The sequence below is a fragment of the Microtus ochrogaster genome, chromosome 7 (genome assembly GCF_000317375.1).
Source record: "Microtus ochrogaster isolate Prairie Vole_2 chromosome 7, MicOch1.0, whole genome shotgun sequence".
Lineage (NCBI taxonomy): Eukaryota > Metazoa > Chordata > Mammalia > Rodentia > Cricetidae > Microtus > Microtus ochrogaster.
The window spans coordinates 40428968-40455897 of NC_022014.1; the positions used below are offsets into that span (position 1 = coordinate 40428968).

Below are 26930 nucleotides of genomic sequence, written 5' to 3' on the forward strand. Positions count from 1 at the left end.
TGTAGACCAGGCTGGTCTCGAACTCACAGAGATCCGCCTGCCTCTGCCTCCCGAGTGCTGGGATTAAAGGCGTGCGCCACCACCACCCGGCTCATCAGAAAGAAAGTAGAGCTGAACATGGTAGCACAAGCCTATAATCCCATTCAGGATGCAGAAGCAAAAGGATCAGGAGTTCAAAGTCAGCATGAGCTATACAGTGAGTTCAAGATCATCAACTACATGAAACACTAACTCGCAAAACAAAACAAAACAAAACAAAAGAAGGCAGAGAAAACCAGAGGGAGCCAGGCCCATCCTAGCACCACCAATCCCTCTGCCCAACACACCCACTCCTTCCACTAACCCTCTTTCCAAAAGCTGGAGGACTTGAGGAACTCCAATGTTCCAGTGAAACCTTGATGGAGACAAGATGACCTTTTCTGAAGGGGTAAACAGATACTACAGGCAGATACAGGCGAGTCTCCAGTCTACTTCCAGAGGCATCCCACCAGATGACAGACAAGAGCTACCTGCCTGTCAGCCATGGAAACCCAGCCCCACATTATGGAGCCTCACCCTGAAGATAAGCATTTCCAAGAAATTCAAAAAATTCCAAAACAGGTCAGAGCCCTACCTCTGGGCCACCCCTTGCCTAGTGGACTCGGCCCCGGCTGTGCTTTAATTTCACATCTTATTCTGTTCGGCAGTGTAAATGAAATGTTTTTGAAAACTCCCTAGTGGGTTTTGATGGATCTGTTAATGGGGACACATTAAATGTGTTGAGAATTCCGAAAATCAGACACTCCCTGAAAGAGCTGAGGCACATTTTCCAAGCATGCACTATCAACTCTAAAATAAACGCCGAACACTTGCTAACTCACCTCCTCGGCACCAGAGAATACAAACACAGAAGGCAAAATGTTGTGGCCACCACCTCAAAACTGCAGTATTCCTCCTACCAGGCTGCTTTTTCCTACAGCAAAGTCTACAAAGTCAGGCTGAAGAACTGACCTATCTGTGCCTGTGTCATTAAATGAGGCGAAATGTGGGGCCTTGCTTCCGTGTGCAGCCTACCACACTCTACTAAGTGCAGTAAGGTTTAGCAGGAGAGACTAGCCCCTCTAGCGCAGGTCACACTGCAAGCTCCCTGGAGGCAAAGCTGACCTTATGCGCCCTCAGGGCGTCCAACACTCCCTCCCAGAGCGCAACTGTCAGAACTGTGGAGGCAGAAATGTCCCATCAGCACCAGCACCACACTAAGAACTGCGGGTCTTAGTCTACCTGATTACATTTCTACAGGGACTCTGGTGGTTACCTTTTGGGCATGCACTATCAACTCTAAAATAAACGCCGAACACTTGCTAACTCACCTCCTCGGCACCAGAGAATACAAGCACAGAAGGCAAAATGTTGTGGCCACCACCTCAAAACTGCACAATCGTGCCTCTCCATTCTACTTCCTTTGCCTCCATGATTTCTGGGAAAGTACACAGGACAAGAGGCGAGAAGAAGATGGAAGAAGGCAGGAGAGAAGGCTTCTCCAGAGCAGAGCAGGGGATGTTTCGGGAAGGTATAAGAAGTGCATTATACGCCCTCTCCTCGAGGAACAGATAGAGCTCCTTAACGATCTATAAACACTACCAAAGAAACAAGCAAAAGTATTTGTAAAAAAAAAAAAAAAAAGGAATTCTATACTTCTGTGCACAGTGAATGGGAGCTGTGCAAACCAGACAAATCAAATCCCCCACTTTATAGACAAATTAACTCAAAAAAAAAAGTTAACGTTCTCAACAATCACAAATCATGGGGCTGAGGCAGAGGCTCCAGACTTTTTTGGGTGTTTTCTCAGTGGAGGACAAGTCTTTAGAATGAGCATGAGAAGCTGAGCTGTTTAAAATTCAGCACCATGAAGTACAGCAGAAATAAAATACTGACTCATGCCAGAAAAGACTAGCTCACCAAATCCTTCATTACAAGCACACAAACAGCCCCAGAGAAGCCTTACTACACACCACACACACACACACACACACACACACACACACACCAAAACCAGCTTTGCTTTCTTTGCAATTCATTGGCATTACCCAGTTAAGGTTTGTTGACAGACAAGCCCAGGAAGTCAAGCATTAGGATGCTCTGGCTACCTAGAAGGAGATAAATCACTACCCCAAGTAACAGAACCTCAGAGACGCAACCTACCCAAATGGCATAGTTGGACCCCAAACACAAGTACATGCTGGCTACTATTTGCCCAAGAAACTTCCCTGAGTCCTCCTTAGACAGCACCCTGAAACACTACAGATAGCTCAGCTTCACCTAGCCAGCCATCTCCTCCACAACGCTCAGTCTCTTCATACCCACTTCCCTGATGTCTCTTACACAACCATCCCCACCTTACCAACTAGACTGGACACACTCCACGGCAATACACTGTTCTACCATTCTTTTGGTAAATCCACAATTCCAAGAGCCAGGAATGTATAATAAGGACTGATCCCAACTGGTCTAAATCCTTGCAATATAAGAGGCTTTCTGCTGGGCATGAAGGTCATACTTTTAATCCCAGCACTTGGGAGGCAGAGGCAGGCGGATCTCTGAGTTCTATGCCGCCATGGTCTAAAATAACCCTGTCTCAAAAAAAAAAAAAATACGGACAGAAATTTTTATAGTGCCTTTCAAATACCTAAAAGATCGCACAACTAGATTCTGAGACACTGCTGAGTAGGCAGAAAAATGGAAAGATCCCCTCACTTAGCCTCAAAACTGCCTCCCAATCTCAGTCACTTCCTCTTGCCTCCAGTAAATGCAAGAAGACGTCGGGGCTCCCAGCCCCTCTGCTTAGTCAGAAAGAAGAGCAATGGTTCTATGCCCTGAAGTGTACCGTCACCCAGCATACCCGGAGCAGGGCCCCGGCTCCCCATCAGCACTTCCATCGGCACTTGTCACGATAAACCACACTGCTTGGTGCGCTTACCTGTTTTCATTCCCCACCCCAGTGCACTGTGGGAGAGTAAGTCTAAGGCCCCTCTCCTCGGACATAGTCTCTTCAGCGAGTCTGGAACCTGGGCTTCCCTGCCCCCCATCCACTCGGCCTTCTCACCTGTATCCTAGGATCCAGTTCTTCCTCCTCTCTGGGGGACAACTTGGTCTCACTGCTGCTGCTTCCACCTCCTCCAGGCTCCTCTGCGACCGGGCTCCTAGGGACTTCATCCTCAACCACCTCTGGCCGCAGTTCCCCCTGGGGAGTCTCTCGGCCTCCTGGAGCCTTTTTGAAATCAGCCATGCTGGCTGGAAGAGGGCAGAGCCCTATGCACGAGAGAGGGCTGACATGCTGGGACCAGGGCCCCAGCTTGAGGCTTCCTGGGCTTTGGATGTCAAAGAGAAGGGCTTCTCTTCTCAAAGGCAGGGGGGAAAGGAGCACAAGACGAGCCTTGCGCTCGGTTAGAGGCTGAGATTCAAAGTGTTGGCGAGGTCCCTATAACTAAAGCCTGGTCTGTGCGAAAGTTCTTCACACCCCACCACAGGGAGTCCACCGAGAGACCCCAGCAGCAACAGCCCCAAATCAAGGAGCAAAGGGGGCCTGGATCCTGGGCCGAGGCCTACGAAGAGGAGCACCATTCGGGAGGGTGGAGGCAAGCGCCTCCAGGCTGCGGTGGCAGATGGAGAGACGGCTAAGTCCGAGCAGAGGCTAAGAGATGAGCCTCTGGGGAGCTGCAGGAGAAACAAAGGCCAAGTTATATATGATGTCAGCATCAGAACCTTGGCCAGCAGCCTCTTCCAAGTCCTGGGTCTCCCAAAGACACCACAGTATCCCAAACACACACTTGTGTGGTCCGACCAGTCCCCACCTCAACTTCTTTCCTCAGGCCTCAAGGACTTGAGGTCCGACTCTGCCCCTGTCCCTGTTCCTCTCACTCCAGCCCGTCCCTAGTCAGCATCTTGCAGACTCCCCTCTGAGCCCCCACCCTCTCATCCACTCCCTCCTTCGATCCAGCCGGTCCCCCACCACCCTCTCCGGCTAAGCAATTCACCTTCTAAGCCTCTCAACCTCGCCTCACCAGTCCTGCGGACCATCGGAGCCTCTAGGCTCCAACCCCACACTCTTCCGCAGTCCCAAGGCCTGAGTTCCAGTCATCCCTAATGACCAAGAGCAAAAAATCCCCGTCCTGGCTTTACCTCAGTTTACCTTGTTGTGCGGGGAGCGTCTAGGGAGCAAACAATCTTCCCCCGCCCTCCCCGCAACAAGACTGTCCAACCAAAAACGCCCCGGCGGAGAGGAAACGGAAATATGCCATCGCGTAACAACGCTATCCCTCCCTTCCTCACTGACAAGCATAGCCCTGTGCGGGCTCAACGTCCGGAAGGCTGGCCTTCAGTGTCCGTACAAGATGGCGCTGCTCTTTGTCCAACATCGCCTTTCCTGGCTCCCAGTTCATCCCCACCGAGTCTAAGTGAAATGAATGCCTGAATATGAGATTCTGAGGAAAACTACAGCGGGTGATGGGGACCTAGAGTCCCTCCCGACCAGGAAAGTGCTAGCAATAGAGTCGTAAGAGAGCAGACATCTTGCTTTACGGCATAGAGGCGGTGACTCCGGACGGTCCCTTCCAAACTGAACCGGAAGTGGTGTGTGTGCTTCTGGCTTCGGCGGCTTCGGCTCTCTCGCACCTGGGGATTGCTATTAAAAACAAAAGTCTTTGTCCAAAAGTGATTTCTCTCCCTTCAGTGAAACCGGCGGACTCTGTGTCAGGAAAGGTGAGCGAAACTCCCGCTCCCTCCCTGCCGCCGGCGGCGTCGCTCCCACTAAGTGGCTGGCCTCACTGGGCGCCAGCTACGCCGTGAATGGCGGGGATCTCAGCGTTGCTCGCTTTGAGGAGGAGGACGAGGCTCGAACTAAGCCCAGTGTATCACTCCCTACTCCATAAATGGGTGGTCTGGATGCCCCTGCTACTTAGGCAAAGACAGCAGCTAAGAGCTGCAAGGTGGGGTCTTTGCTTGGTGCTGACTGCCTTAGCCGGGTCAGGCTTTTCCCTGGAGATGAAGCACGCCCCTGGGCCAAGTTCTCTTCCCATTGGGTTCTGTCCAACACAGCCCGTGTTTGGTAAAGCAGTTACAAGATTTTGTCTAGTCAAGAGTTGCATTCCTAATTGCGTAGGGGTCATTAGGTGTTTTAAGGGGAACGTGAATGAGGAAGGAGAACGGGGGTTCCGTAGTCAGAGAAGGGAAAGGAATTACAGAGCTGCTCACTGTAGATGCTATAAGCCAGCGTGTTTCTAGTTGACAGTTACGTTAGGATTCTTCTCCGTGTTAAAAAGTATTGCGTGGTTTGTTAAAGAACAGTCAGGAAGACTGTCTACGGATTGTAGAACGAGATGCAGGGGCCAGTGCAGTGGGGGAGAGATTGGACTCCAACTACAGCGTGAACAAAAGGTTCAAAGCCAAAGATCGGTGTTGGGGGTCAGTGGATGGAATGTTGATAAGAGGGAAAAGTAGGGTCAAACGGGACTGGTTACGCCAAAGTGGATTCTTGCTGAAAACAACCCTGGAAGGTTTGTGTCTATACCGAGGATCCTGACGTGCAGGATGGGTAGAGGAGTGGTCTTGTTAAACTTACTGCACAAAATTCCTTATTAAAACCAGGTTTGACAAGATAGTGTGCAGGTGGTCCTAGAGAAGGGGTCAGAGACCCGACTAAAGTTAGACCAAAGGATCGTTTTCATGTCTCTAAGACCAGGAGATGGAGGCCCTGTCTTTCCTAATGACTACCTTGCAAAGATATGTGTGGATACCCCTAAACTGTAAGAAATACGTACACTACCATAAGGGGACAAAGGAAGGATTCAAAATTGTAGCCCCTTTTTAGTAAGTGCTCTGAGAAAAGTAACTTCGGGACCCGTTATTATTAGCAACCAGGTGTTGCCCAAAATAAACAGCACATTCTCCTGGCATTGTGCTTTCTCAAACTGGCATTTCAATGGGACATAAGAGACTAGGTCATCCTAGGGACAGGACTGTTAGTGCTGTCTCCAAAAAAGTAAAACTGGAGTGAGGGAATACAGTTCAGCAATACAGCCCTTGTCTAGGTTCTGAGTTCAGTCCCTAGCACTGCACAAGGTGGAAGTTTTAATTTTAAAAATTCTTCTATTTAGATTTTGTTTATCCTCTGTATGAATGTTTTGCCTGCCTTTATGTATGCGAATCACATGCGTGCCTGATGCCCCCAGAGATCAAAAGAGGACATTGGATCTCCTAGAACCAGAGTTATGGATGCTGTGAGCCGTCACATGGGTGCTGAGTCCAGGTCCTCTGCAAGAGCCAGTACTCTTAACCACTGTGCCATTTCTCCAGCTCAGAAAAACTAGCTGCTGTTGTTGTTATTATTACTATTATTTTATTTTATTTGGCTTTTTAAGACAGGGTCTCACTTTGTAGCTCTGGCTGCCCTGAAACTCACAGAGATCCACTTCCCTCTGCCCCTCCCTCCCCAAGTGCTGGGATTAAAGGCATGAAGTACCACACCTGGCGAAAAACTAGTTTTTTTTTTTGATTTATTTATTTATTATGTAGACAGCATTCCTTCCATGTATAACCGCACACCAGAAGAGGACGCCAGATCTCATTATGATGGCTGTGAGCTACCATGTGGTTGCTGGGAATTGAACTCAGGACCTCTGGAAGAGCAGTCAGTGCTCTTAACCCCTGAGCCATCTCTCCAGCCCCTGAAAAACTAGTTTTTAATGAAGATAGTTTAGGGTCTGTTGTGAGGGAAATAAAAGATAGCAACAAAGGTCTGGGCTGGTGAGAGGCCCAACGGATAAAGGCATTGCTGTGCGAGCCTGACAACTTGATTTCTTTCTTGGGAGGACTCGACTTCAATTCCCAGAACCCACATGGTGGTGGCTCACAACTATCTGTAACTCCAATTCTAGGGGATCCAACATCCTTTTCTGGTCTGTGGGCATTGAATGCATGTGGTACAATGCATATATACATACATTTTTAAATTTTTAAAAATATAAATTCTAAAAGCCTTAAAAAGAGAGAAAGAGAGGTTATCTATGTCAGGCCAGGGGCAGAAAAAGGACCATAGAGGGCTAGCAGCAGCAGGTTGTAAAGAATTTTTTTCAAATGGTTTCACTGTATTCTGGGCCTGGAAGTGCCATGACCCTCTGCCTCAACTCTGTAAGCATTAGTATAGACATTATTATTCCCCTAACATTACTGTTTGCCTGATTTCATCCTTAAAGACTAGGACATCATGAACTTGTGAGTTTTTTTTCAAAGGGGCTGATCTTTAAATACCTGATCAGTGTTTCATCCTTGCTCTGTACCAGTCCATGGTGCTTCTGTGCTACTGATCGTTCTTCGTAGTCAGTTTACTTACAAAAGTGTAAAAAGAAACATTAGTCTTTCTGTAGGAATAAGTGTTTGACACCTTGAAGTTGACTAAACTTGATAAGCAGCAGGAACCCCAGTCACTTTTTAATTAAGTTTATTACTAATAAGAGCTAGAGAGATGGCTCAGCAATTAAGAGTAGCGTGCTGTTCTTTGAGAATGAATTCAGTTCTTAGCAACCTATGTCAGGAAGCTCACAATTATAGCCTTGGGGGAGTCAGTGCACATACACATACCCACACACATAGACATAATTAAAAATAAAAACCTTTCTTGAAAAGATTACTGTCTAGCTTAATTTAAAAGATAATTGTCAAGGCATTAGAATCACTTGTATTGTTAATGTTATTTATAAGTTTTTGCTTATCTTCTTTAATTTCCTGAAAGCTATTTTGATGTACTTTCCCATTAATAACGAGATTAATAAAAACCTTCATTCTGTAATTCAGAACTCAGTTAACCCATTCTTTCTGTTCTAGTTCTAAATTACTGTATTTCACTTTGCTGTACTCGGTTCTCTCCATCTTAGAAACTCAGCTGACCACTATGAAGTTACTTAGAAAAGAATTGAAACAGGAGCAGACATGTTTTGCATGTGTCCGAAATTGAAACACATAATGGGAAACATATTTAGTGATATAGTAACATGCTGAATAAACTGAATTCCACCTTTACACAGTAGTAACAGCAAGCCTTCTACATTCACAGGCTTCACAGGATACAGCTGGTTCTGCCATTCCCACTGAGGGATACTCTCACTCTTGGGTATGGATAGGGCCTGTGATATTCTATTTATATTCTATTAGCCAGCCATGTGCAGACACCCTGGCACCAGGAAAAGCTCGTGAGTAGCTGAGCATGTAGCTCTGTGATAGAACATTTGACAAGCATATTTAAGGGTCTGGGCTCACATCTCAACCTACAGAAAAAGAGGGGTCACATGATTTGTGAACTCTCCCAAAATCTTTACCCACTCCATTTCCTAGAATTCTTGCCCTGCTCCACTCAGCAAGCTTTACAGCTGGGATTTAACATTTTGTCTGCTCTTGCCCACATTAGACAAGAGCTATCATTAGGGCCACCCAGAAAATACACAACACTAGCAAAATGGGGGTGTCTGTGTACAATTTTGATAATCTCTACGAGCATATATAAACAAAATGTTTTGCATACTGATTCTACTTCTGCAGCACTCTGTTCAGAGAGTCTTACAATCTCTGGGCAGGTCCCCGATTTGCAGTCCCTGATAACTAAAGCTCAGTGGGACATTTGAAGAGCTAACATAAATATCTGGTTCAGTGGAAGGAAGTAGTTTCAGTTCACAGGTGTTCATCAGATTTTTGTTCTAACTTCACTCTTAATTGTGCTTCATTCTTGAAAATAGTTGCTCATCTGTAGCTGCTGACATGAATAAGGTGAGTGGTGGGTGTGTCTACAAAGATAAACCTATAAACATCAGACACAATCAGATTTTCCTTTAACTTGGATGTCATATTGCAAGTCTGCATTCCATTTGAAAAGTGGCAGGTAATGTAGTAACTGAAAAGAGAGAAGGATGGTGTACCAAAATGAAGTTTTCCAGTTGTTTTTCCTTACCATATCTCCCTTGATAAGCACCTGATTGGGCAGTTTGTCTGTATATAATGCCTTTCAAGTCACAGTCTTAGAAAACGTACACGAATTCCCTGCAAATTAAGCCTAGCACCTCAACCAAAACGTAGCCACTGTCCATTGTTTGCTGGATGGGCATCCTTCATATGTAGTTTGTCTCTGGAGTTCTGCTGAATTTTTATTTATTTTGCTGTGGCGGAGGCAGGTAGTCAGTTTGGAGTCACCCTCGTCTGCATATCGAGTTCCAGACCAGCCAGGGCTACATAGTGAGACCATCCCAAACCAAAGCCTGCCTGTTCTGCAATAAGAGTTCAAACCCCAATAATCGCTGCCTTTCACTCAAGTCACCACGAGCATATGTAGCATCTGGTGGTGCCAGCTTCTCTGCCTGCACCTAGAAAATAACACCCTGGAAACCACCATAAAACTGAGCCCACACGTACAGACAAACAAAGCCATATTTTTATGTTGTGCGACATTTCAATCTGTTGTCTAAAAAGTAAACTGAAGTCGCTACAAAAGAAATCACACACACACAAAAACAACTTTTAAGCAACACTTGTTATTTCAACACAGAGTCCTCTTTTCACATCTGATACTGTTGTAATACACCCTGACAACGAGCAACTAAATGGAACAAGACTTTATTTTAGCGGACAACTCTAGGTTTTATATATAGTGCCATTATTACTGCGGAGGACGCAGAGCAGCAGGAACTTAAGGCAGCTTATTGCCCCGTCCGCACAGCCATGACCAAAGAGAAAGGATGCATCAAGCTTTCTCTTAGTCGTCTCTCAAAACCTGCACAGTGCAGAACCCAACCTCTGTGAAAATGTCTCACAGGTTTGCCCACGGGTCAACCCAATCCATATAAGACCTCGTTGAGACTGTCTTCTCAGGTGACGTTATGTCCTATCGAATTGACAAAACTAACCATTACAGATTCTCGGGTAGCCTATGCTGGCTAGGAATTGCAGAGGCAAGGGATGACTGAATTCTGATCCTCCTGCGTCCACTTTTGGTGTGCTCGAATTTTCAAGCCTGCGTACGACCAATCCGTTTTATGTGGTGCTGGTAAAGAAATTCCGGTACTTGGCTAATCCAGCAGTCTGCCACCTGGGCTAATTCCCCAGCAGGTTCCTGATTGGGGTTGATCCGCTTTCTAGGTGTCCTAGGCTGCATGCCTTCGTGAGTTGGACCCCTGTGCTCTGCAGTGTTGGGAGCCGTCTCCACTGGCACTGGTCTCAGCCTGAGGCAGCTAGCCAGCAAAACAGGAGTACCGCTGTCCCTGGCAGTGCTCTTGGGCAGGTCATTAATCTATAGGAAAGATTAATCAAGATAGTGGACATCCGGTCTGGCCTCGCTGTGTAGGAAGATAGGAACTTGGTGACAGATTAGGGCGACCGGCCTCCCTCGGGTAACCTGCTACGGCCCTGACCCGTCTCCAGGTGGCCCTGGGCTCGGCGCCCTTTCTTCTGAGTGGCAGGAAGGGACCCACGTACAGACACCCGAAAGGGAGACAGGTTAGCAGGTGTCGCGGTCAACAGGTCGGCGTCCTGTGCTAACTTCGCCCTCAGGTCAATAGTGCGCTTGCGCGGGATCGACGCCCCCCAGCAACCAGCAACAGCGATGTGGTGACCCTGCAGGCAGAGCAGGCCAATCAGCATGCTGTCTTCTGGCCCCGCCCCGCGTTGCGCCCGCCCCTTCCTCCGCATGCTGAGCCCTGCACCGTCTGCAGCGCGTAGAGGTGAACGCGGCTCGGAGCTGCCCCCGGCGACTGGTGAGGGGGCTGAGGGCCTCAGGGCAGGGCGGGCGGGGCCGCGACCCTCGACGGCTGCCGTCTCCCCTCGACCCGGGATCCAGCGGCCTGGACCGGAGAGCGACGAGCGGCACAGGCGCAGTGGAACAGTGCGCCTGCGCAGGCCGCTCCGGGACGGTCGTGCTGTCCGGCCGCGCGTCCGCGAAGTCGTGCGCCTGACGGATCGGGTCACGGGGAGACGACAGCCTCCGGCCTGTAGTGACGGCCCCAGGGGACCCGAGGAAGCGGGGGCCGCGCACCCCGCACTTTCGCATCACTCGGGGGGCGCCTGCACCCGCCCGTGGCTCAGGCAGGCCCGCGTGCGCCTCCGCGGTGGGAAAGGATTCTTGCGGCCGAGCGAGAAAGCCAGAAAGACCTGGCAGGCTGTCGGCCAGTAAGTTAAGCCCCGGATTCAGGTCCGCCTAAATAAGGGCGGTCTTGAAGAGTAAATCACGATTGCCGCGCAGCTTCAGTTCTCAGGCTTATGGCTGCTTTGACCTTGTCCTTTTCCTAGAAAACGATCCCGGTTTCCTGTATTGAGTTAGCCCAGGCTGCGGGCACAGGTAGCCTAAGTCCTCTGCTCAAGGTCGCACAATTAGTCACGGAAGAGCCAGAATCTGGATGCTTGCCTTTCTCTTCCCTCTGTGCAGGTGTGTCAACATAAAAACGAAACTCCCCAAAGGTAATGTGAGATGTAGGCAGGCTACAGCAGAATTGGGGAGATACCTGCTGGGAGGTTTAGATGCTGTGTGATTATAGTCTTAGCTTTCAGGTTCGTGGAAGCCAATAGTATACGTTAATGTCTTCCAAAGGCTTTACCTGATGATTTAAAGGCTGTTAGATAACAGAGGTGAGAGATAAATGGCTATTAAGGCTGATGGAAGATGGCAGGGCAATGGTGGTGCATGCCTTTAATCCCAGCTCTCTGGATCTCTGAGTCACAAGCCAGTCTGGTCTACAGAGTGAGTTTCAAGACAGCCAGGGCTACACAGAGAAACCCTGTCTTGCGGGGAGGGTGGGAAGCCAAGATAAATTTATCACCCCTACCAGTCTTTCAGCCTCAGTAACAGTTGGGTTGTTTTTGTTGTTGTTGTTGTTGTTATTTTAAAAAAAAAAACACTTAAGAAATGAGTTCCTGTATCATGTTATTAGCCACCATGATCCAGGTAGCAAGTTTGAGGACAGCTTGACGTGAGACCTTGTCTCAAAAAAAAACAAAAAAAAAAACATATATGACCTAAAGTAAAGGTAGCCAATGAGAAAAATCTGCAAACAAAAGGTATGGGAAGACTGATTTTGGTTTGAGATTTACTTTATGAGTTTGAGTGTGTGTGCGCACGTGTGTGTATGAACTCACCCATGGAGGTCAAAAGAAAGCATCGGGTCTCCTGAAACTGCAGTTATAGGCATGTGAGCTACCCTATGTGGGTGCGCAGAAGAAACCAAAGTTTGGTGCTTTGCCAGAAGATCAGGCATTCTTTTTTTTTTTTGCTTTTTCGAGACAGGGTTTCTCTGTGGTTTTGGAGCCTGCCCTGGAACTAGCTCTTGTAGATCAGGCTGGTCTCGAACTCACAGAGATCCGCCTCCCCCTGCCTCCCAAGTGCTGGGATTAAAGGCGTGCGCCACCACTGCCCGGCTAAGATCAGGCATTCTTAAAATCACTGAGCCGTCTTTCCACGCCCATGGTATAGGTTTTAATTCCTCTCTGGTGACCTACTTTGCTTCTAAGTTAGTAAAGGATAAGAGTTTCCTAAATTGATGCATTATAAAGGATCTTAGGTCAGGTGGCTGATGAAGGACTATTAGGAGGACTAAAGATAACACAAGATGATTTGGGCTCTCCTTCTGCAACATTCCAAGTCTTTATAATCATTCCGCATATGTGTGGCTTTTCCAGGGAACTTTACAGGTTGCAGTACCAACTCAGTTATCTAAGGCAGAGAATATATAATATATATGGTGGATGGGACTATAGAGAACAGATTTGAAAGAGCTGGATAATAGACTAATACAGCCACTTGACACAAAGTACCATTTTAGCTTTTTTGTATGTTGGTGATCCTTTAAGATTTGATCACCTGGTAATGTTTTAATTGAGTTTGTATAAGTAAATTCCATGATATTCACAATGACAGGCCCACATTTTTCTGGACTTATCCCATTGTTAATTGGCACATGATTATACATCTTTTTTTTTTTTTTTTTTTTTACAGCCTAGAGTGTGTTATTTGTGTCCAATTCATTGGTTGTCCCAGAGAAAATGCAAGAGACTGCTCGTTGCTTCTGCCATGTTCTCCCTGTTCTGAGATGTCTGGCCTTCAGTTTTGCCCATTTGTTAGAGAGACAGAGGATAAGCTCTTGGTGTCAGTGTTTTTTTTTTTTACCTACCTACATACTAATCTCTAACCTTCCCAGAATTCACAATCTTTGTAAAAGCAAAACTTTTGATTTGTATTTGGATCAGGATCAGACTTAGTTCTTGAGATGGAAGCAGTTGTCACTCCTGTTTCTGCCAGCTCCTTGAATATGTCACACTGGCCATAAACCATCCAGTGAGAAATGGATAATTGATTCAGGGTCCAGGACCACAGTGTCTCTCAGCTCTCTAGAGGTTGGAAGAATCCAAGTGAAGAGTCACTTTCCCTGGAGAAAGCCACAGTCCATTCCTGCTCCTGGTTCCGTCCCCTCATTTGAGTTTCCTGGGTAGGGTCCTAAGGTTATTGTAGCTGAATCTTGGGTGAAACATTATCCTAGTTATTCTTTATCAATAAGAATGCAGGAGTCAGATAGTGGGCAAGAACCTGAAGGAGCAGAGAAGCAGAGAAGCTACTAGTAATCTACCTGCTCCGCTCCTTCCATCTAAGGGCTGAGATCCCTCTCTATCCCGCCTTACTACTTTCCTGTCCAATCTGTCTACAGTCCTCCAAAACCTCTGTGGTTAATTTTGATCATCTGTGGCTAGCTCAGCCCTCTGACTCCCAACAAGCTTTATTTGTTAGAACATGATCAGAATATCATACATTTCCCCCTTTTTGTCTAAAAAAGAAGGAAAATTATAACTAACATAGTAAAACTATATACAGTACATATAATAACTATGTACATGTGAAAATTACATTAATAATGTCCAGTCCATTTGCATTTGACAAATTCAGAGAAAATCCTCCATTATCTATTTTGATGAGTCCAAAAGGCTGTACCTAATTCACTTTCTATTCTAACTTGCATTACCAAAACTGTCTTTTAATGTCTCTCAACCTTACACACTATTGTGAGTTTCTTTTCTGAATTTGGTAACAAGGAAAACAATAGCTATAACTGTCTAATCTCCGACTCCCATCAGAGACCTGAGGTTTAGTACTACTGAAGTAAACAGAAAGGGCCAAGCAATCAACTTCCAAAACTAAGAAATGACAGAAACAGTTGGATATCTGGAGAGTCACCCAAGATACCTCTATAGCTTTGGGACATCCATCTTCAGCCTGTAGGCCTAGGATATCTGACAGAGTTTTCTGTGACACGGGGATTTTTAAGAACTGCCCCACTTTGTCTCAGCAAAGTTCGGCAGTCACTTTCTTTTGTGTCCTGCTTGTCCAATTTGAACACCATACTGTCAGCAGTTAAAGCAAGGGCAGTTGTTTGCCCAGTGGCTAACTTTTGCCACAAGGAAAAGAAGCTCCATCTGGAGTTTTTTTAATCCACATCATTTTCTCTGAAGTAGACTGGTGCTGCCAGAAGCAGATGTGTCTTACTGTCATTTAAAGAACTATTTTATTAAAATATCTTAAATGCCATATTCTGTAGATCTCTGAAGTGTTTGAAGACCACCTGTCTACCTAAAATATATCTCTGTTTGACCTTGAAAACATACCTAATATCACTACAAGTTTGTAATAAGTGAATAGTTTGTAATAATAATTTTCAAAGACTAGAAGTTTATATTACATTGTTGAAGGAGCTGTATATGTAAAAAACCTTATAGAGTAGAAACGTAGGTACAGTAGGCTCTAACAAAAATAAATTTATATCAATATACAAAAATAAAACAAGAGTACAAACATCTAGTATAGCAAAAATAACCAATTTTTTATCAATATACAAAAATCCATACCAATGTAAAATATTTAGACTGGTAGTGCTTTTTTGGTTTAAAAGTAGATTTAACACTGGGGAGGCAGAGGCAGGTGGATCTCTGTGAGTTCGAGACCAGCTTGGTCTACAAGAGCTAGTTCCAGGACAGGCTCCAAAGCTACAGAGAAACCCCGTCTCAAAAAACCAAAAGAAAAAAAGTAGATTTAATAATCTACCCTTTTATCCTATATTTCTATATCCCCCTTTATCTTTTTAGAATGAGATCCCTGAATCTAACTTTCTTTGTTCAGCTTTTTTCTTGACCATTACTAATAACAACTACCATAACTCCCAAACAACAAAAAATCACCTACCCTCCCTCTTGGGAATGTAGGTATTATGTTCTTAGCCATGTGGCTCAGTACCTTTCTCAGAGGGGCAGCTCACTTGTTGCTTCTTTGGTAGTCTGGGCTGGAATTGGGGGAATGGGCTTTCTCCTTTCCAGCATTCTCCTGTGCTCATCGCCCCGCCTCTATTTCCTCTCTGGTTGACCCGCCTATACTTCCTGCCTGGCCAATTAGCATTTTATTAAAATACATGATTGACAGAATACAGACAGTTCTCCCACACCAGACCTTGGATGTTTGAATATTGACAGATATAAAAATAACTACCCAATAGGGACTATCAAGAAAACTGGATAGGTTCTGTAAGTAAGATGTACTAAATCATATTTCTAAATTTATAGAGCTGGTTTTGGAGTTGGACTCTGGCTCAGTACCTTTTACAGCGGGGCAGATCACATGTTGCTTCTTTGAAGTCTAGGCAGGAGTGGGGAAGGGCTTCCTCCTTCCCAGAATACTCTTCTCATCGCCCCACCTCTACTTCCTGTCTGGTTGACTCGCCTATACTTCCTGCCTGGCCAATCAGCGTTTTATTAAAATACATGATTGATAGAATACAGACAATTCTGCACCACAACTCCAAAGCCAGCTTTAATTTTTAATTGAACTACAAAAAGACCATTTGCAGAACAGCAGAAACAAACATTTGAGATTTATGGAATTTTATCCTGTTGGAAATGTGATATACTAAAAGGCAACTTACTCTTTTTCTGGGACACTTTCTCTGGATGATTTATCCTTTTTTCTTTTCAGATGCCTCATTTGTCCAGTGGTTTTCAGATTCCTGAGTTAGATGTCTTCATTCTTCTGAAAAGATAAAAATAAAACCCTGCCCCAACCCTAACTTTAAGGAATTTCCCTTTAGGCAAGTTATATCTGATCAAATGAAAAGCATCTGTTAGCCTTATAAGTTAGTTTCCATAGACTGTTCACACTGATGAAGATAGACTGTTCACACTGATGAAGTATCTATTGCCTCTTCTAATCAAAAGCTCTCTTCAGTTCGTATCTAATATTTATCAATTTTGATGGTATCCATGGTTTTTCTTCTCCTGTGGCCCCAACTTAACACATATCCTGGTCTCCATTCTGAGGTCAACATATCCTTAAAGTATACAGGTTGGTTTAATTCAGCATTATGTTCTATTATCCAGTATCTCTCCACAGCTGTCATTCCTTTCTCATTAGCATTTAAAAATTTTAAAGTTAATAAAGCGTTATACAATCTATCTCTGGAGTATCTTAATTACCCCTTTCTTTTTATTAAGCATATCTTTTAGAGTGCAATTATATCTTTCTATAACTGCTTGCCCTGTAGGATTTGGGGGTATACCTATAACATGCTTTATGTTATAATATGCAGAAATACTGTTTTATTTTACTAGAGATATCTGCTGGAACATTGTCAGTCTTAATGTATACAGGTATACCCATGATGGCCAAGACTTCTAATAGGTGTATAATTACAGAATCAGCCTTTTCAGAACTTAAAGCAGTTTTCCATTGAAATCCTGAATATGTAGCTGTGGTATGGTATACACATTTTAATTTTCCAAACTCTGCAAAATGAAACATCCATTTGCCAAATTTCATTTATTTGGTACCCTTTGTGTTACTTCCTGTAGGCAGTGGTGTTTGGTTATACAAAGAACAAGTAGGACATTGCCTTATAATTTCCTTGGCTTTTTGCCAAGTGATGAAAAAAAATTTTTTCAAACCCTTGCTATTAACAGGGTTCTTATTATGAAGTTCTGAGGCTTCTAACACTTTCCCACTAATGGTGATCAATTTCACCATTACTTTATACTATATGGCCTGATAGATCCCTATAGGATCTGATCTGTGTTTATTCGAGAGATGACTTATTTTATTTACTTATTTATTTTGGTTTTTCAAGATTGGGTTTCTCAGTAGCTTTGGAGCCTGTTCTGGAACTCACTATGTAGACCAGACTGGCCTTGAACTTATAGAGATCGCCAGTCTCCCCCCCCCGAGTGCTGGGATTAAAGGCGTGCGCCACCACCGCCCGGCTCGCATCCTTTCTCTTGAACCTCTGTCCTGTAACTAACTCTTGTAGACCAGGCTGGCCCACCTCTCCCCCCCCCATGTTGGGACTAAAGGTGTGTGCCACCACTGCCCAGCTCAAGGGATGATTTTTGTTTCTGATTATTTCTTATAATTGAATAAATAGCAAAGTTAATTTTAAATCATCTGGAATAAATTCAGAAGTTTCAGTATGTGAAACAACTCTTTTTTGCATACTGAGTCAGTAACTATATTAAGAAGTTCTGGAAAATTAATAATACCATGAGAAGATCATATAATTCTGACTTTTGAACAGAATTATAAGGGCTTTCAGACACTTTACTTAAATTTCCTGACTTATAGCCTGACTTTCCTGATTTGTTGGCATCAGAATGTAGGGGCTCCAGAAATTGGTATTCTCTTTACAGTGTGAGGAAAGATCCAATGTGTTGTCTTTATAAATGGAAGTCTCTTGATTTGGAGATATTTATTACTACTCTTTCCCAAAAAATTCCTGCAAACTCTTTGCCACTGTCCATTTTCTGTCCAATATGAGGAAATTTCAGCATTAGTAAAAGGTACCACAATTTCTCTTGGATCTACTAATTGATGAAGTCTCAATTTTCCTTTCAGAATCAACTCAGAAACTAGTTCTTTAATTTTTTACTGTATGGTAAAAATATCCATTGTTATATATTATCTTTTTTCTGCACTAGAATTTCAGTAGACGGTAAAATAAGCAGAGTACAGTCAAGCTGTGGATCCAGACAATCTACATGTACATTCTGCAAATTTTTTTCTTCCAAAGCCAGTTCTCTCTCAACCTCAGCTGATAATTTTCTTGTACTATGTAAGTCCTTATCACTTTGTAGTTTAGAAATAAATTACTTAATTCTTGGGTTGTCAATCCAATTGTGGGACATAACCAATTAATATCTCCCAGAAATTTTTGAAAATCATTGAAAGTTCATAATTGATCTCTCCTGATTTGTACTTTCTGTGGTTGAACTTTTTTGTAAACCTCTATTATATCCTTGGTAGAATTGATAGAATCTCCTTGTGGAGATTTATTTTCAGGAATAATTTATAATTCCCAATGTTACTTCGAACATTTTCTTTAAGGTATCTGCATCTGAATCAAATAGTAAGATATCACCCATAAAATGGTAAATTATAGATTGAAGAAACTGATTATGAATTATTTCCAATGGCTGCTGTACAAAATATTGTTACAAGGTTTAACAATTCCTTGTGGAAGAATCTTTCACTGATATCTTTTAACAGGTTGGGAACTGTAAGTAGGCACTGTGAAGGCAATTTTTTTTTTATATCCTGTTCTTGCAAAGGTATAGTTTAAAAAGAAGCACAGTCTTTTAAATCAGTCAGTATAATAGACCATCCTTTAGGTGATAGAGAAGGCAAGGGAATTCCAGCCCCATTAGCTGAATCACCTTATTAATAACCCTTAGATCTAGTACCATTTTCCGATTTCTTTTTAATAATAGTACAGGAGAATTCCAAGGATTGGTTGATTCTTCAGTATGTTGAGCATTTAGCTGTTCCTGTACCAGCTATTCTGAGACCTGTAATTTTTCTGATATTAAAGGACATCGTTCCACCCAGACAGGGTTGTCAGTTATTTTTAAGGTAGTGTTGTTTGTACCTTTGAAAGATCAGCAGCTGTTGTGCCCTGTTTATGTATAACCTGTATGGTCAGTGCCTGTTCTTTATAATACCTTTTAATGTTTTTCTCAGAAACATATGTTAGTTTTTGGTTTGTTCCCAAGATTGGAGGAATGTTAATCTGGGCATTCCATTCCTGTAACAAGTCATGTTCCCATAAATTCATTGCTATGTTAGTCCCACATGGCTTTTATTTTCCTCTCTGTCCTTCCAGCCTTATACATTCAGCCCATCTTATACTTTGTTTTACTTAAGATAAAGTTCCAATCTCTAAAAGCTGAACATTTACCTCCTAAAGAGGCCAATTCTGATGCCAAGATCTTGGTGTAATTATTGTTACTTCTGCCCCTGTGTCTATCAAACTCTCAACTACAATGCCATTTATTATTCATATTTTTAACTTTGTTCTTTGATCATTTATAGAAGTTTGGCAAAATGTGTTTTATGGTTTCTCCTTGAAATTTTTGTTTTATCTTCTAAAGCTATTCTGTCATCCAGAGCAGTATGGTTTTCCATAACAGGCATTAAGTCTTTTTAATTGCTCTGTGGAGAAGCATGACTGAACTAAATTTAATATGGGACTTGCAAGAGGCCCCCATGGGGTTTCCAATGGTAAAGGGTTACCTTGCGTGTCCCATGTTGGTCTGCATTCATTAGGCCAATGTCTGTGTATTCTAGAAGGCTAGGGCCTTCTGTTTGGAATCTCTTTTTTTAAAAAAAAAAAATTGTTCCTGGGAACATCTTGTCTGTAATCTCTTTTCAGATGACCTAGTTTACCTCAGTTCAAACATCGAACCCTTTTGATTTTTCTTAATTTTTAGCAGTCACTTCTATCCAAGTATTACCACAAGTGTGAGCTCTAATATCAGCTGTTTTTAATCCATTCCTTGTGTGTGCTGATCTTGCTTTCCAAGGCCTGATTGCCCTTTTATGTTCTGAATTAGCATTTTCAATTAATATTCTTCTGACTCCTGTATCTGATATCATTCTATTTACAGTCCATCTTTGTAAAAATCAGTGAAGGTTCTTTGGGGTCTTGTATAATTTTAGCAAATGGCTCAGTTCTCTTTCCTGATTCATCGATCTTGTCCTAAGCATTCAAAGCTGCTGTACAGCATAGGAACAAGGTGTGATCATCAAATATAATCTGTCTATCCATCAGCATAACAGCCCTCACCAAAACTTTGATCTTGAGAAATCTCATAACTTCTATCCCTGCCTTGCTCTTCAATGGCCCTAGCTTCATTTCTCCACTGTAACTGAGGACCAACTTCCAATACTGCTGTAACTACATCTTTCCAGTCTTGTGGAAATTCTGTTCCAAATGAACCATGAGTTTAACATCTGCTTCACAAAAAGTGAATGCATACCATATGAAACTATTGGTTTCTTAAATCTCTTCAAATCTAACATTTCTATAGGTTCCCAGTTAACTTCTGAATAGCCTTAGGGATGCCTATCGCTTGGTGATTGCTCTTAAATGATTAACTGGATAAATTAAGTCTGGTTGTCTAATAGCCTTGGGCTGCTCCCTTTCAGTTTCATAATACCATGGTGTGGTAACTTCTGCTGTAAACTCCTTTGTGTGTAAATATTTTTCCTATTTCTATTAGTCTGTCTAAGAATGTTATCAGTCAGTTTTTTGTATTTGTCACTAATAGCAAATAATTTTTTAGGAGTAAAATAAAAATTACCAAATTGATAATTGACATTATGTCAATTATAACTAAGTTGATTTATCCATTTAATTGTTCAATTTTCAAGGCCATTCATTATAGAACTATACAGAGACCTGCATCATGTTTCCCATTTTTAACATGTAGGGGAAAAAAAAACTCTTTAAACTCTTCTCCCCCCCCCTTTTTTTTTTTTTTTTTTTTTGGTGTTTTGAGATAGGGTTTTGCTGTAGTTGTAGAGTGTGTCCTGGAACTAGCTCTTGTAGACCAGGTTGGCCTTGAATTCACAGAGATCCATGTGCCTCTGCCTCCTGAATGCTAGGATTAAATGCATCTGCCACCACGGCCCAGCTTCCTTTCTTTTTCTTTTTTTTTTTCAAATCTTAATTTCACCCTTTAAGAATTCCCAGGAGTCTCACCAGATCTGCTGCTGATGGCAGCGAAGTGTGAGGATGGCTGAAGCTATGTGGCATGCCTGGGTGGAGAACACAAGTTGTGCGTAGCCTGACTGATGGCAGCTGTAGCTGATGGTGTGTAATTGTGAGCTGAGAGTATGTAGCAGTTGCAGCAATAGAAGCCAGAGCTGGTGCCGGAGCAGCTAACCTAGTGTGGCAGCAGCCTGAGGAGGGGTCCAGGAGAAGTCCACAACCCATGGGGAAAAGGAACCAAGGAGCCAGCATGTGAAAGGCAGCTTTGCCTGAGGTGAGGGTGGGGGCCATCTCTCCCAAGTGCAGAGGCCAGCTCTCTTGTAGTGACCAGTGAGAGGGAAGGCCAGCAAAGGGCGGGGCTGGCTCAGCATGGCCCTTTGATTTCATCTTGCACGGTGCCTAAGGTCTCCTGAGGTGACGCAGGCCACAGACATCAACACAGTCCCTAGCTGTAGTGTGGGCCTGGACAACATCCTGGCTCTGGGTGGAAGGAATGGCCACTCAGGTGGGAATGGTTCTGATAGCCATGTGGCTGCTTCAGGTTGCAGCTCCAACCCTGGGTCTCTATGGATATCCCAGTGGGGTTCTGTTGAGGATCCAGTGATGACAGTGTACCAGAAGCCCAAGGTCTTGAACCAGACCAGTGACTCATTGCATGAACATTTGTAGTAAAGCTGGCAGGACAAAGGGGTATCAGATGACACACTGAAGCCCCAATGCCACCAGGACAAATGAAGAGATGTTGAAAAGGAGGAGAAGCAAAGAGATCTGTTTTGGTTTTGGGGGAGAATTTTGGTTTTACTTTTGTGTTTTTGCTTGATTTGCTTTGTTTTGTTTTGTGGGGGCCTGGCAGGGGTAAGGAGAGGATATGAGGGGTGAGCAGAATTGGGGTACATAATGTGAAATTCCCAAAGGGTCAATAAAGAAGCTAAATTTGAATGAATGAATGAATGAATGAATGAATGAATGAATAAATAAATAAATAAATAAATCTCACTCTCAGATCAATGATGGATGATTTCTAAGTGTTCTAAGCATTATAATTTTTTTTTACAGGCTTCTACCCCAGGAACAGACCTTTGCTCATGTAATGGGATGAGGTAAGGAAGAGATGAGATGTAAAAGGACCAAGCAGCAAGCTTACACCCTACACTCCTGTCTGTTATACTGAAGAGATGGAATATTTTTTATTTGTCTTTTATATATTTATATGTGTTGTGCATTGGGGTTACTTTCCTTGGGCATGTTCCCTGGGAAGTACTGGCCTAGGAGAGGATGAGCTCACAAAAGCATGAGCTAAGATGCCAGCCTCTCAGAGTCAGAGTATTGCTCTTGTACATTTGAAACCAGCCAGTGGGTTTTAGTTTTATGAAGGCAACTATTCCTTTAAATGACCAGCATTTGGGAGGTAGAAGCCGACAGTTCTCTGGGAGTTCAAGGCCAGCCAAGGCAACATGAGACCCTGGATCAAAAATAAAATTAGGGGCTGGAGAGGTGGCTCAGCAGTTAAGAGTACATACTGCTCTTTTCATGGGATCCAAGTTCAGGTTTCTAGCACCCACTTGAATTCACTCCATTTCCACAGGATCTGATGCCCTGTGGTCTCTTTAGGTACCTGCACTCTCATGCACATATCCTTACACAGAGACATATGCATAGACATAAGTAAAGATAAGATAAATATTTAAATTAAAAATAGAAGCAAAGCTCTCCCTGGAGGATTCAGAGTTAACTACTCTGAAGTCTGCTCTATGGCTACAAAGGTGCCCCTGCTTTGCAGGATTTAAAAGTCATCTTTGAATAAGGTATCCTGGGGTTTATAATAGTCCAGATTGGGGTAGGACAGGAGGGACACACATAAAAAGTGAAGTGCATCACAGGTAAGATGAGTAGTAAATGAATACATGTGGCACTATTCCTCAGTTTTGATTTTGTTTTTTAAGATTTATTTATACAGTGCTCTACCTGCATGCCAGAGGAGGGCACCAGATGTCACTACAGTTAGTTATGAGTCACCATGTGGGTGCTGGGAATTGCTCTTTTTTTTTTTTTAATGATTTATTATGTATACAGTATTCTTCCTACATGTGTCCCTACAGGCCTGAAGATGGCACCAAATATGATTACAGGTGGTTGTGAGCCACCTTGTGATTGCTGGGAATTGAACTCAGGACCTCTGGAAAAGTAGTCACTACTATAACCTCTGAGCCATCTCTCCAACCCCAGTTTTGATATTTGAAAATAACTATTTAAGAAATACCTTCCTCCTGCTGTATGTGGTGATGTGCCCTTTTAATCCCAGCACTGGGGAAGCAGAGGCAGGTGCATCTCTTAAGTCTGAGGCCAGCCTGGTCTACATATCAGGACAGCCAGAACTACATAGATTGACCCTGCCTCAAAAGTTGAAGAAGAAAAAAAGTCCTTCCTTCAGGAAAAAAACGCACAAGAGGAACATATCCATGGTCATCCTCCACCCAGCATGGAGGAGCAGCAGATGTAGAGTTCACTCTGGCTTCTTGTTGGCCAAGCATTTCATCCACTTGACTCTACTCTACAGAAGTAGAGGCCCAGTCGGTAGTTCTTCAGCCAAGCCAACAATGCTGGGTATTGAGGGATATATTTCTATTTTCCACAAGAGAATTACTATTGGCCATTTTGTTTGCTTTTTCTCAATGATCTAAGAGCACACCTTACTAGAGGTGGTGTGGTGTCCCATGCTTATAAAAACAAAGACTGACTGATCTCTCACCTGGTTGACTTTACTAGTGACTTCTCCCTCAGGGCCTGGGATCTGTCACTATCCCCAGACACCAGTATGATGTATGATCAGTGTAGCTGTGTCACCCATTCGATCAGCAAGTGTGTCACACCTATTTTCTGGTAGGTGGGGAATCCCCACTGGGATGCATTAGAAAATTGACAAGGAGACAAACATATAGGCATCCTCCTGAATATTAACCTTCATCAGGCGATGAAAGGAGACAGAGACCCACATTGGAGCACCGGCACCTTACAGAAATCTCAAGGTCCAAAGGAGCAGAAGGAGGGGGAGCATGAGCAATTAACTCAGGACCGCGAGGGGTACACCCACACACTGAGACAATGGGGATGGTCTTTCGGGAATTCACCAAGACCAGCTAGCCTGGGTCTGAAAAAGCATGGGATAAAACCGGACTTAAATAGCAGACAATGAGGACTACTGAGAACTCAAGAACAATGGCAATGGGTTTTTGATCCTACTGCACGTACTGGCTTTGGGGGAGCCTAGGCAGTTTGGATGCTCAACTTACTAAACCTGGATGGAGGTGGGCGGTCCTTGGACTTCTCACAGGTCAGGGAACCCTGATTGCTCTTCAAGCTGATGAGGGAGAGGGACTTGATCGGGGGAGGGGGAGGGAAATGGGAGGCGGTGGCGGGGAGGAGGCAGAAATCCTTAATAAATAAATTTAAAAAAAAAAAAGAAAAAGAAAAAAAGAAAATGACCAAGGAGGAATGCCAGGCAGTGAGAAATTCCCAGGGGCTTCAGTCACACCAGAATGTAGGTTGAGTACTTACTTCCCTCTTGGCCTCCCCAGCAATGTTGTTTGTTTCTAGTTCTAGCAAAGGCCACACACACACACACACACCTTGGAATCCACACATGCTTATTTACTGGACAAGTGTCATTTGCCCCTCTTGCCTTACCTGGCTCTACCCTCTGAATTTCTAGGCCTCCGAGTGACTTCCTTCTCTTGAGAACTAGGCCAGCTAATGTTACAGACCTAAAGAGTTCAAAGTGCCTTTTCTGTGTCCCCAGCCAGAGTTGTTGCAGCCAGTGCTAGACTTAGGGTGACCTCCCTGCAGGGATCACAATGATGAGTCCAGTTCCTGCCTGCCTTTGGAACGGCTGGGACATCAGCTCTTGAAAGAAACCGAGGAATCTGCAGACCAGTTTTCAAGGCCACAGCCGTTTTCCCTCTGGTACTTTCCAGGTATTAAAACCACAGATTATTGACTGGAAAGACAGGCATCATGTTCACAGCACCTGGCATGGCAGCGGTTGGGGGAAGACCTTATTCCTGCAGTGAATGTGGCAAGAGTTTTCGGTACAGTGCAGTGCTGCTGCGGCACGAACGTGCACATGGTGGTGACAAGCGTTTCCGCTGTCTAGAGTGTGGTGAACGTTGTGCTCGAGCCTCAGATCTGCGTGCGCACAAGCGGACCCATGCTGGCCAGACCCTCTACGTCTGCAGTGAGTGTGGCCAGAGCTTCAGTCACAACAGCCTGCTGGACCTGCACTTGGGGACGCACCGGAGGCGTAGCCACACTTGCCGTTGCCGCCTCTGTAGCCACCGCTTCCCTCACGTCCCTGCACTGCTGCTGCATCGGGTCCGTCAGCACCCACCAGAGAAGCCGCACCGCTGCCCACTGTGTGCCCGTTCCTTTCGGCAGAGTGCTCTTCCTTTTCACCTGGCACGGGCACACCCCCCGGAGACCGCCACTGCCACTGCCCCTTCTCCTAGCACGCTCCACCACTGTACACAGTGCCCACGGGCCTTCCGTAGCAGTGCTGGGCTACGGAACCATTCCCGTATCCACGTGGTCCTCAGTCTCAGCGACCCTGGCCCTGAGGCCCACCAATGTGGTGTGTGTGGAAAGAACTTCAGCAAGAGTTCCACACTTACACGACATCTCCAGAGGCACTCAGGGGAGAAGCCTTTCAAGTGCCCTGAGTGTGGCAAGGGCTTCTTGGAGAGTGCCACGCTGGTGCGGCACCAGCGAACACATACTGGGGAAAAGCCATACGCGTGTAACGACTGTGGACGCTGCTTTAGCGAGAGCTCCACACTACTGCGCCACCAGCGCAGCCACCAGGGTGAACGGCCACATGTGTGCCCCACTTGTGGCAAAGGCTTTGGACAGCGATATGACCTTGTGGTGCACCAGCGCAGCCACACGGGCGAGAGGCCCTTCCCATGCCCAGAGTGCGGCCGGGGCTTCACAGACCGCTCAGACCTCACCAAACACCTGCGCACACACACAGGGGAAAAACCTTACCACTGTGAGCTGTGTGGCAAGCGATTCACCTGCATCTCCAACCTCAATGTGCATTTGCGCAATCATGCTGGCCATAAACCACACAAGTGCCCAGAGTGTGGCAAGTCCTTCAGTGTTGCCTCCAAACTTGCACTGCACAGAAAGACACACCTAGGTGAGCGGACAGCAGAGTGCTCGGAGTGTGGCAAATTCTTTAGCCATGGCCGGTCACTGTCACAACACCAGCGGTCCCACAGACGTGCTCGAGCAGCAGCCATGGCAGCCACTACCACCACCACTGTAGTCACTGAGGTGACAGTAAGTCCTTCCCTTGCCCTCACAGGGCCAATGCAACAGGAAAAACCAGGGCTCTTGGTGTCTCCATTTCAGGAAACTTGCTAAGAGGACCCCATGAGGGGTGTGGGTGGACACACATTGAGCCCCAAGGAACAGGGCAGCTCAGATGGCTAGGTATTCACCTAGCTTGCCTTGTCTCTAAACCAAGATCCCCACCAGCTCTTCCATCATCTTCCCCAGCTCTAAGTACTAGGAGTCAGGGAACCAACACCACATCCCTGTGCAGGACAGACTAGGTGTTCGTGCTGTTGCTGCCGCTCTGCTCTCTGATGTTGGTGTGGCTCTTCAGGGAACGTTTGGGTTAGATCTCTTGCTTCTTATCGATCTGTTATCTCTACTGCTTTCTCTTGCTTGAAACATGTAGTTGCAGAGGTGAAACACAGGCAGTATGGAAAACTGGAATGGCTCCATTCATTAAAGAACCAAAATCTGTGGCAAGTTACTCCCTTGAAGAGGTAAAAGTAGCCAGTAGCCTGGCTAGCC

At 44.8% G+C, this 26930-nt stretch overlaps 2 protein-coding genes across 14 annotated transcripts in view; one reads left to right on the plus strand and one right to left on the minus strand.

Annotated features, from left to right (window-relative positions):
- Sh3bp5l (SH3 binding domain protein 5 like) overlaps positions 1-4226 on the minus strand; it is a 14958-nt gene extending 10732 nt beyond the window's left edge. The window contains exons 1-2 of one of the 3 annotated variants that reach the window (XM_005349997.3): positions 4169-4226; positions 3083-3693 (exon numbers count right to left, since the gene is read on the minus strand). In XM_005349997.3, coding sequence (XP_005350054.1) covers positions 3083-3265 — 183 coding nt within the window. In that variant the 5' untranslated portion in view covers positions 3266-3693; positions 4169-4226. Of the gene's footprint in view, positions 1-3082; positions 3694-4013; positions 4079-4158 lie in introns of those variants that run through there. The other 2 variants (XM_005349998.2, XM_026780879.1) reach the window with 2 other exon arrangements.
- A 491-nt stretch (positions 4227-4717) lies between these two features.
- Znf672 (zinc finger protein 672) lies at positions 4718-26516 on the plus strand. Of its 11 annotated transcripts, XM_026780873.1 has the most exons (4): positions 11147-11181; positions 11302-11469; positions 22131-22174; positions 24871-26516. In XM_026780873.1, the coding sequence occupies exon 4, from the start codon at positions 25086-25088 to the stop codon at positions 26490-26492; it is 1407 nt and encodes a 468-aa protein (XP_026636674.1). In that variant the 5' UTR covers positions 11147-11181; positions 11302-11469; positions 22131-22174; positions 24871-25085; the 3' UTR covers positions 26493-26516. The 11 variants fall into 11 exon arrangements, with proteins under 11 accessions (XP_026636676.1, XP_026636679.1, XP_013202533.1 ...); XM_026780875.1 differs by lacking the exons at positions 11147-11181; positions 11302-11469 and adding an exon at positions 4718-4737; XM_026780878.1 differs by lacking the exons at positions 11147-11181; positions 11302-11469 and adding an exon at positions 4723-4737 and having other exon boundaries at positions 25046-26516.
- The last annotated feature ends 414 nt before the right edge of the window (positions 26517-26930 follow it).

Coding starts and splice junctions, on each gene's coding strand:
- Znf672 (XM_026780875.1), top strand. CDS start 25,086: ATGTTCACAGCACCTGGCATGGCAGCGGTTGGGGGAAGACCTTATTCC.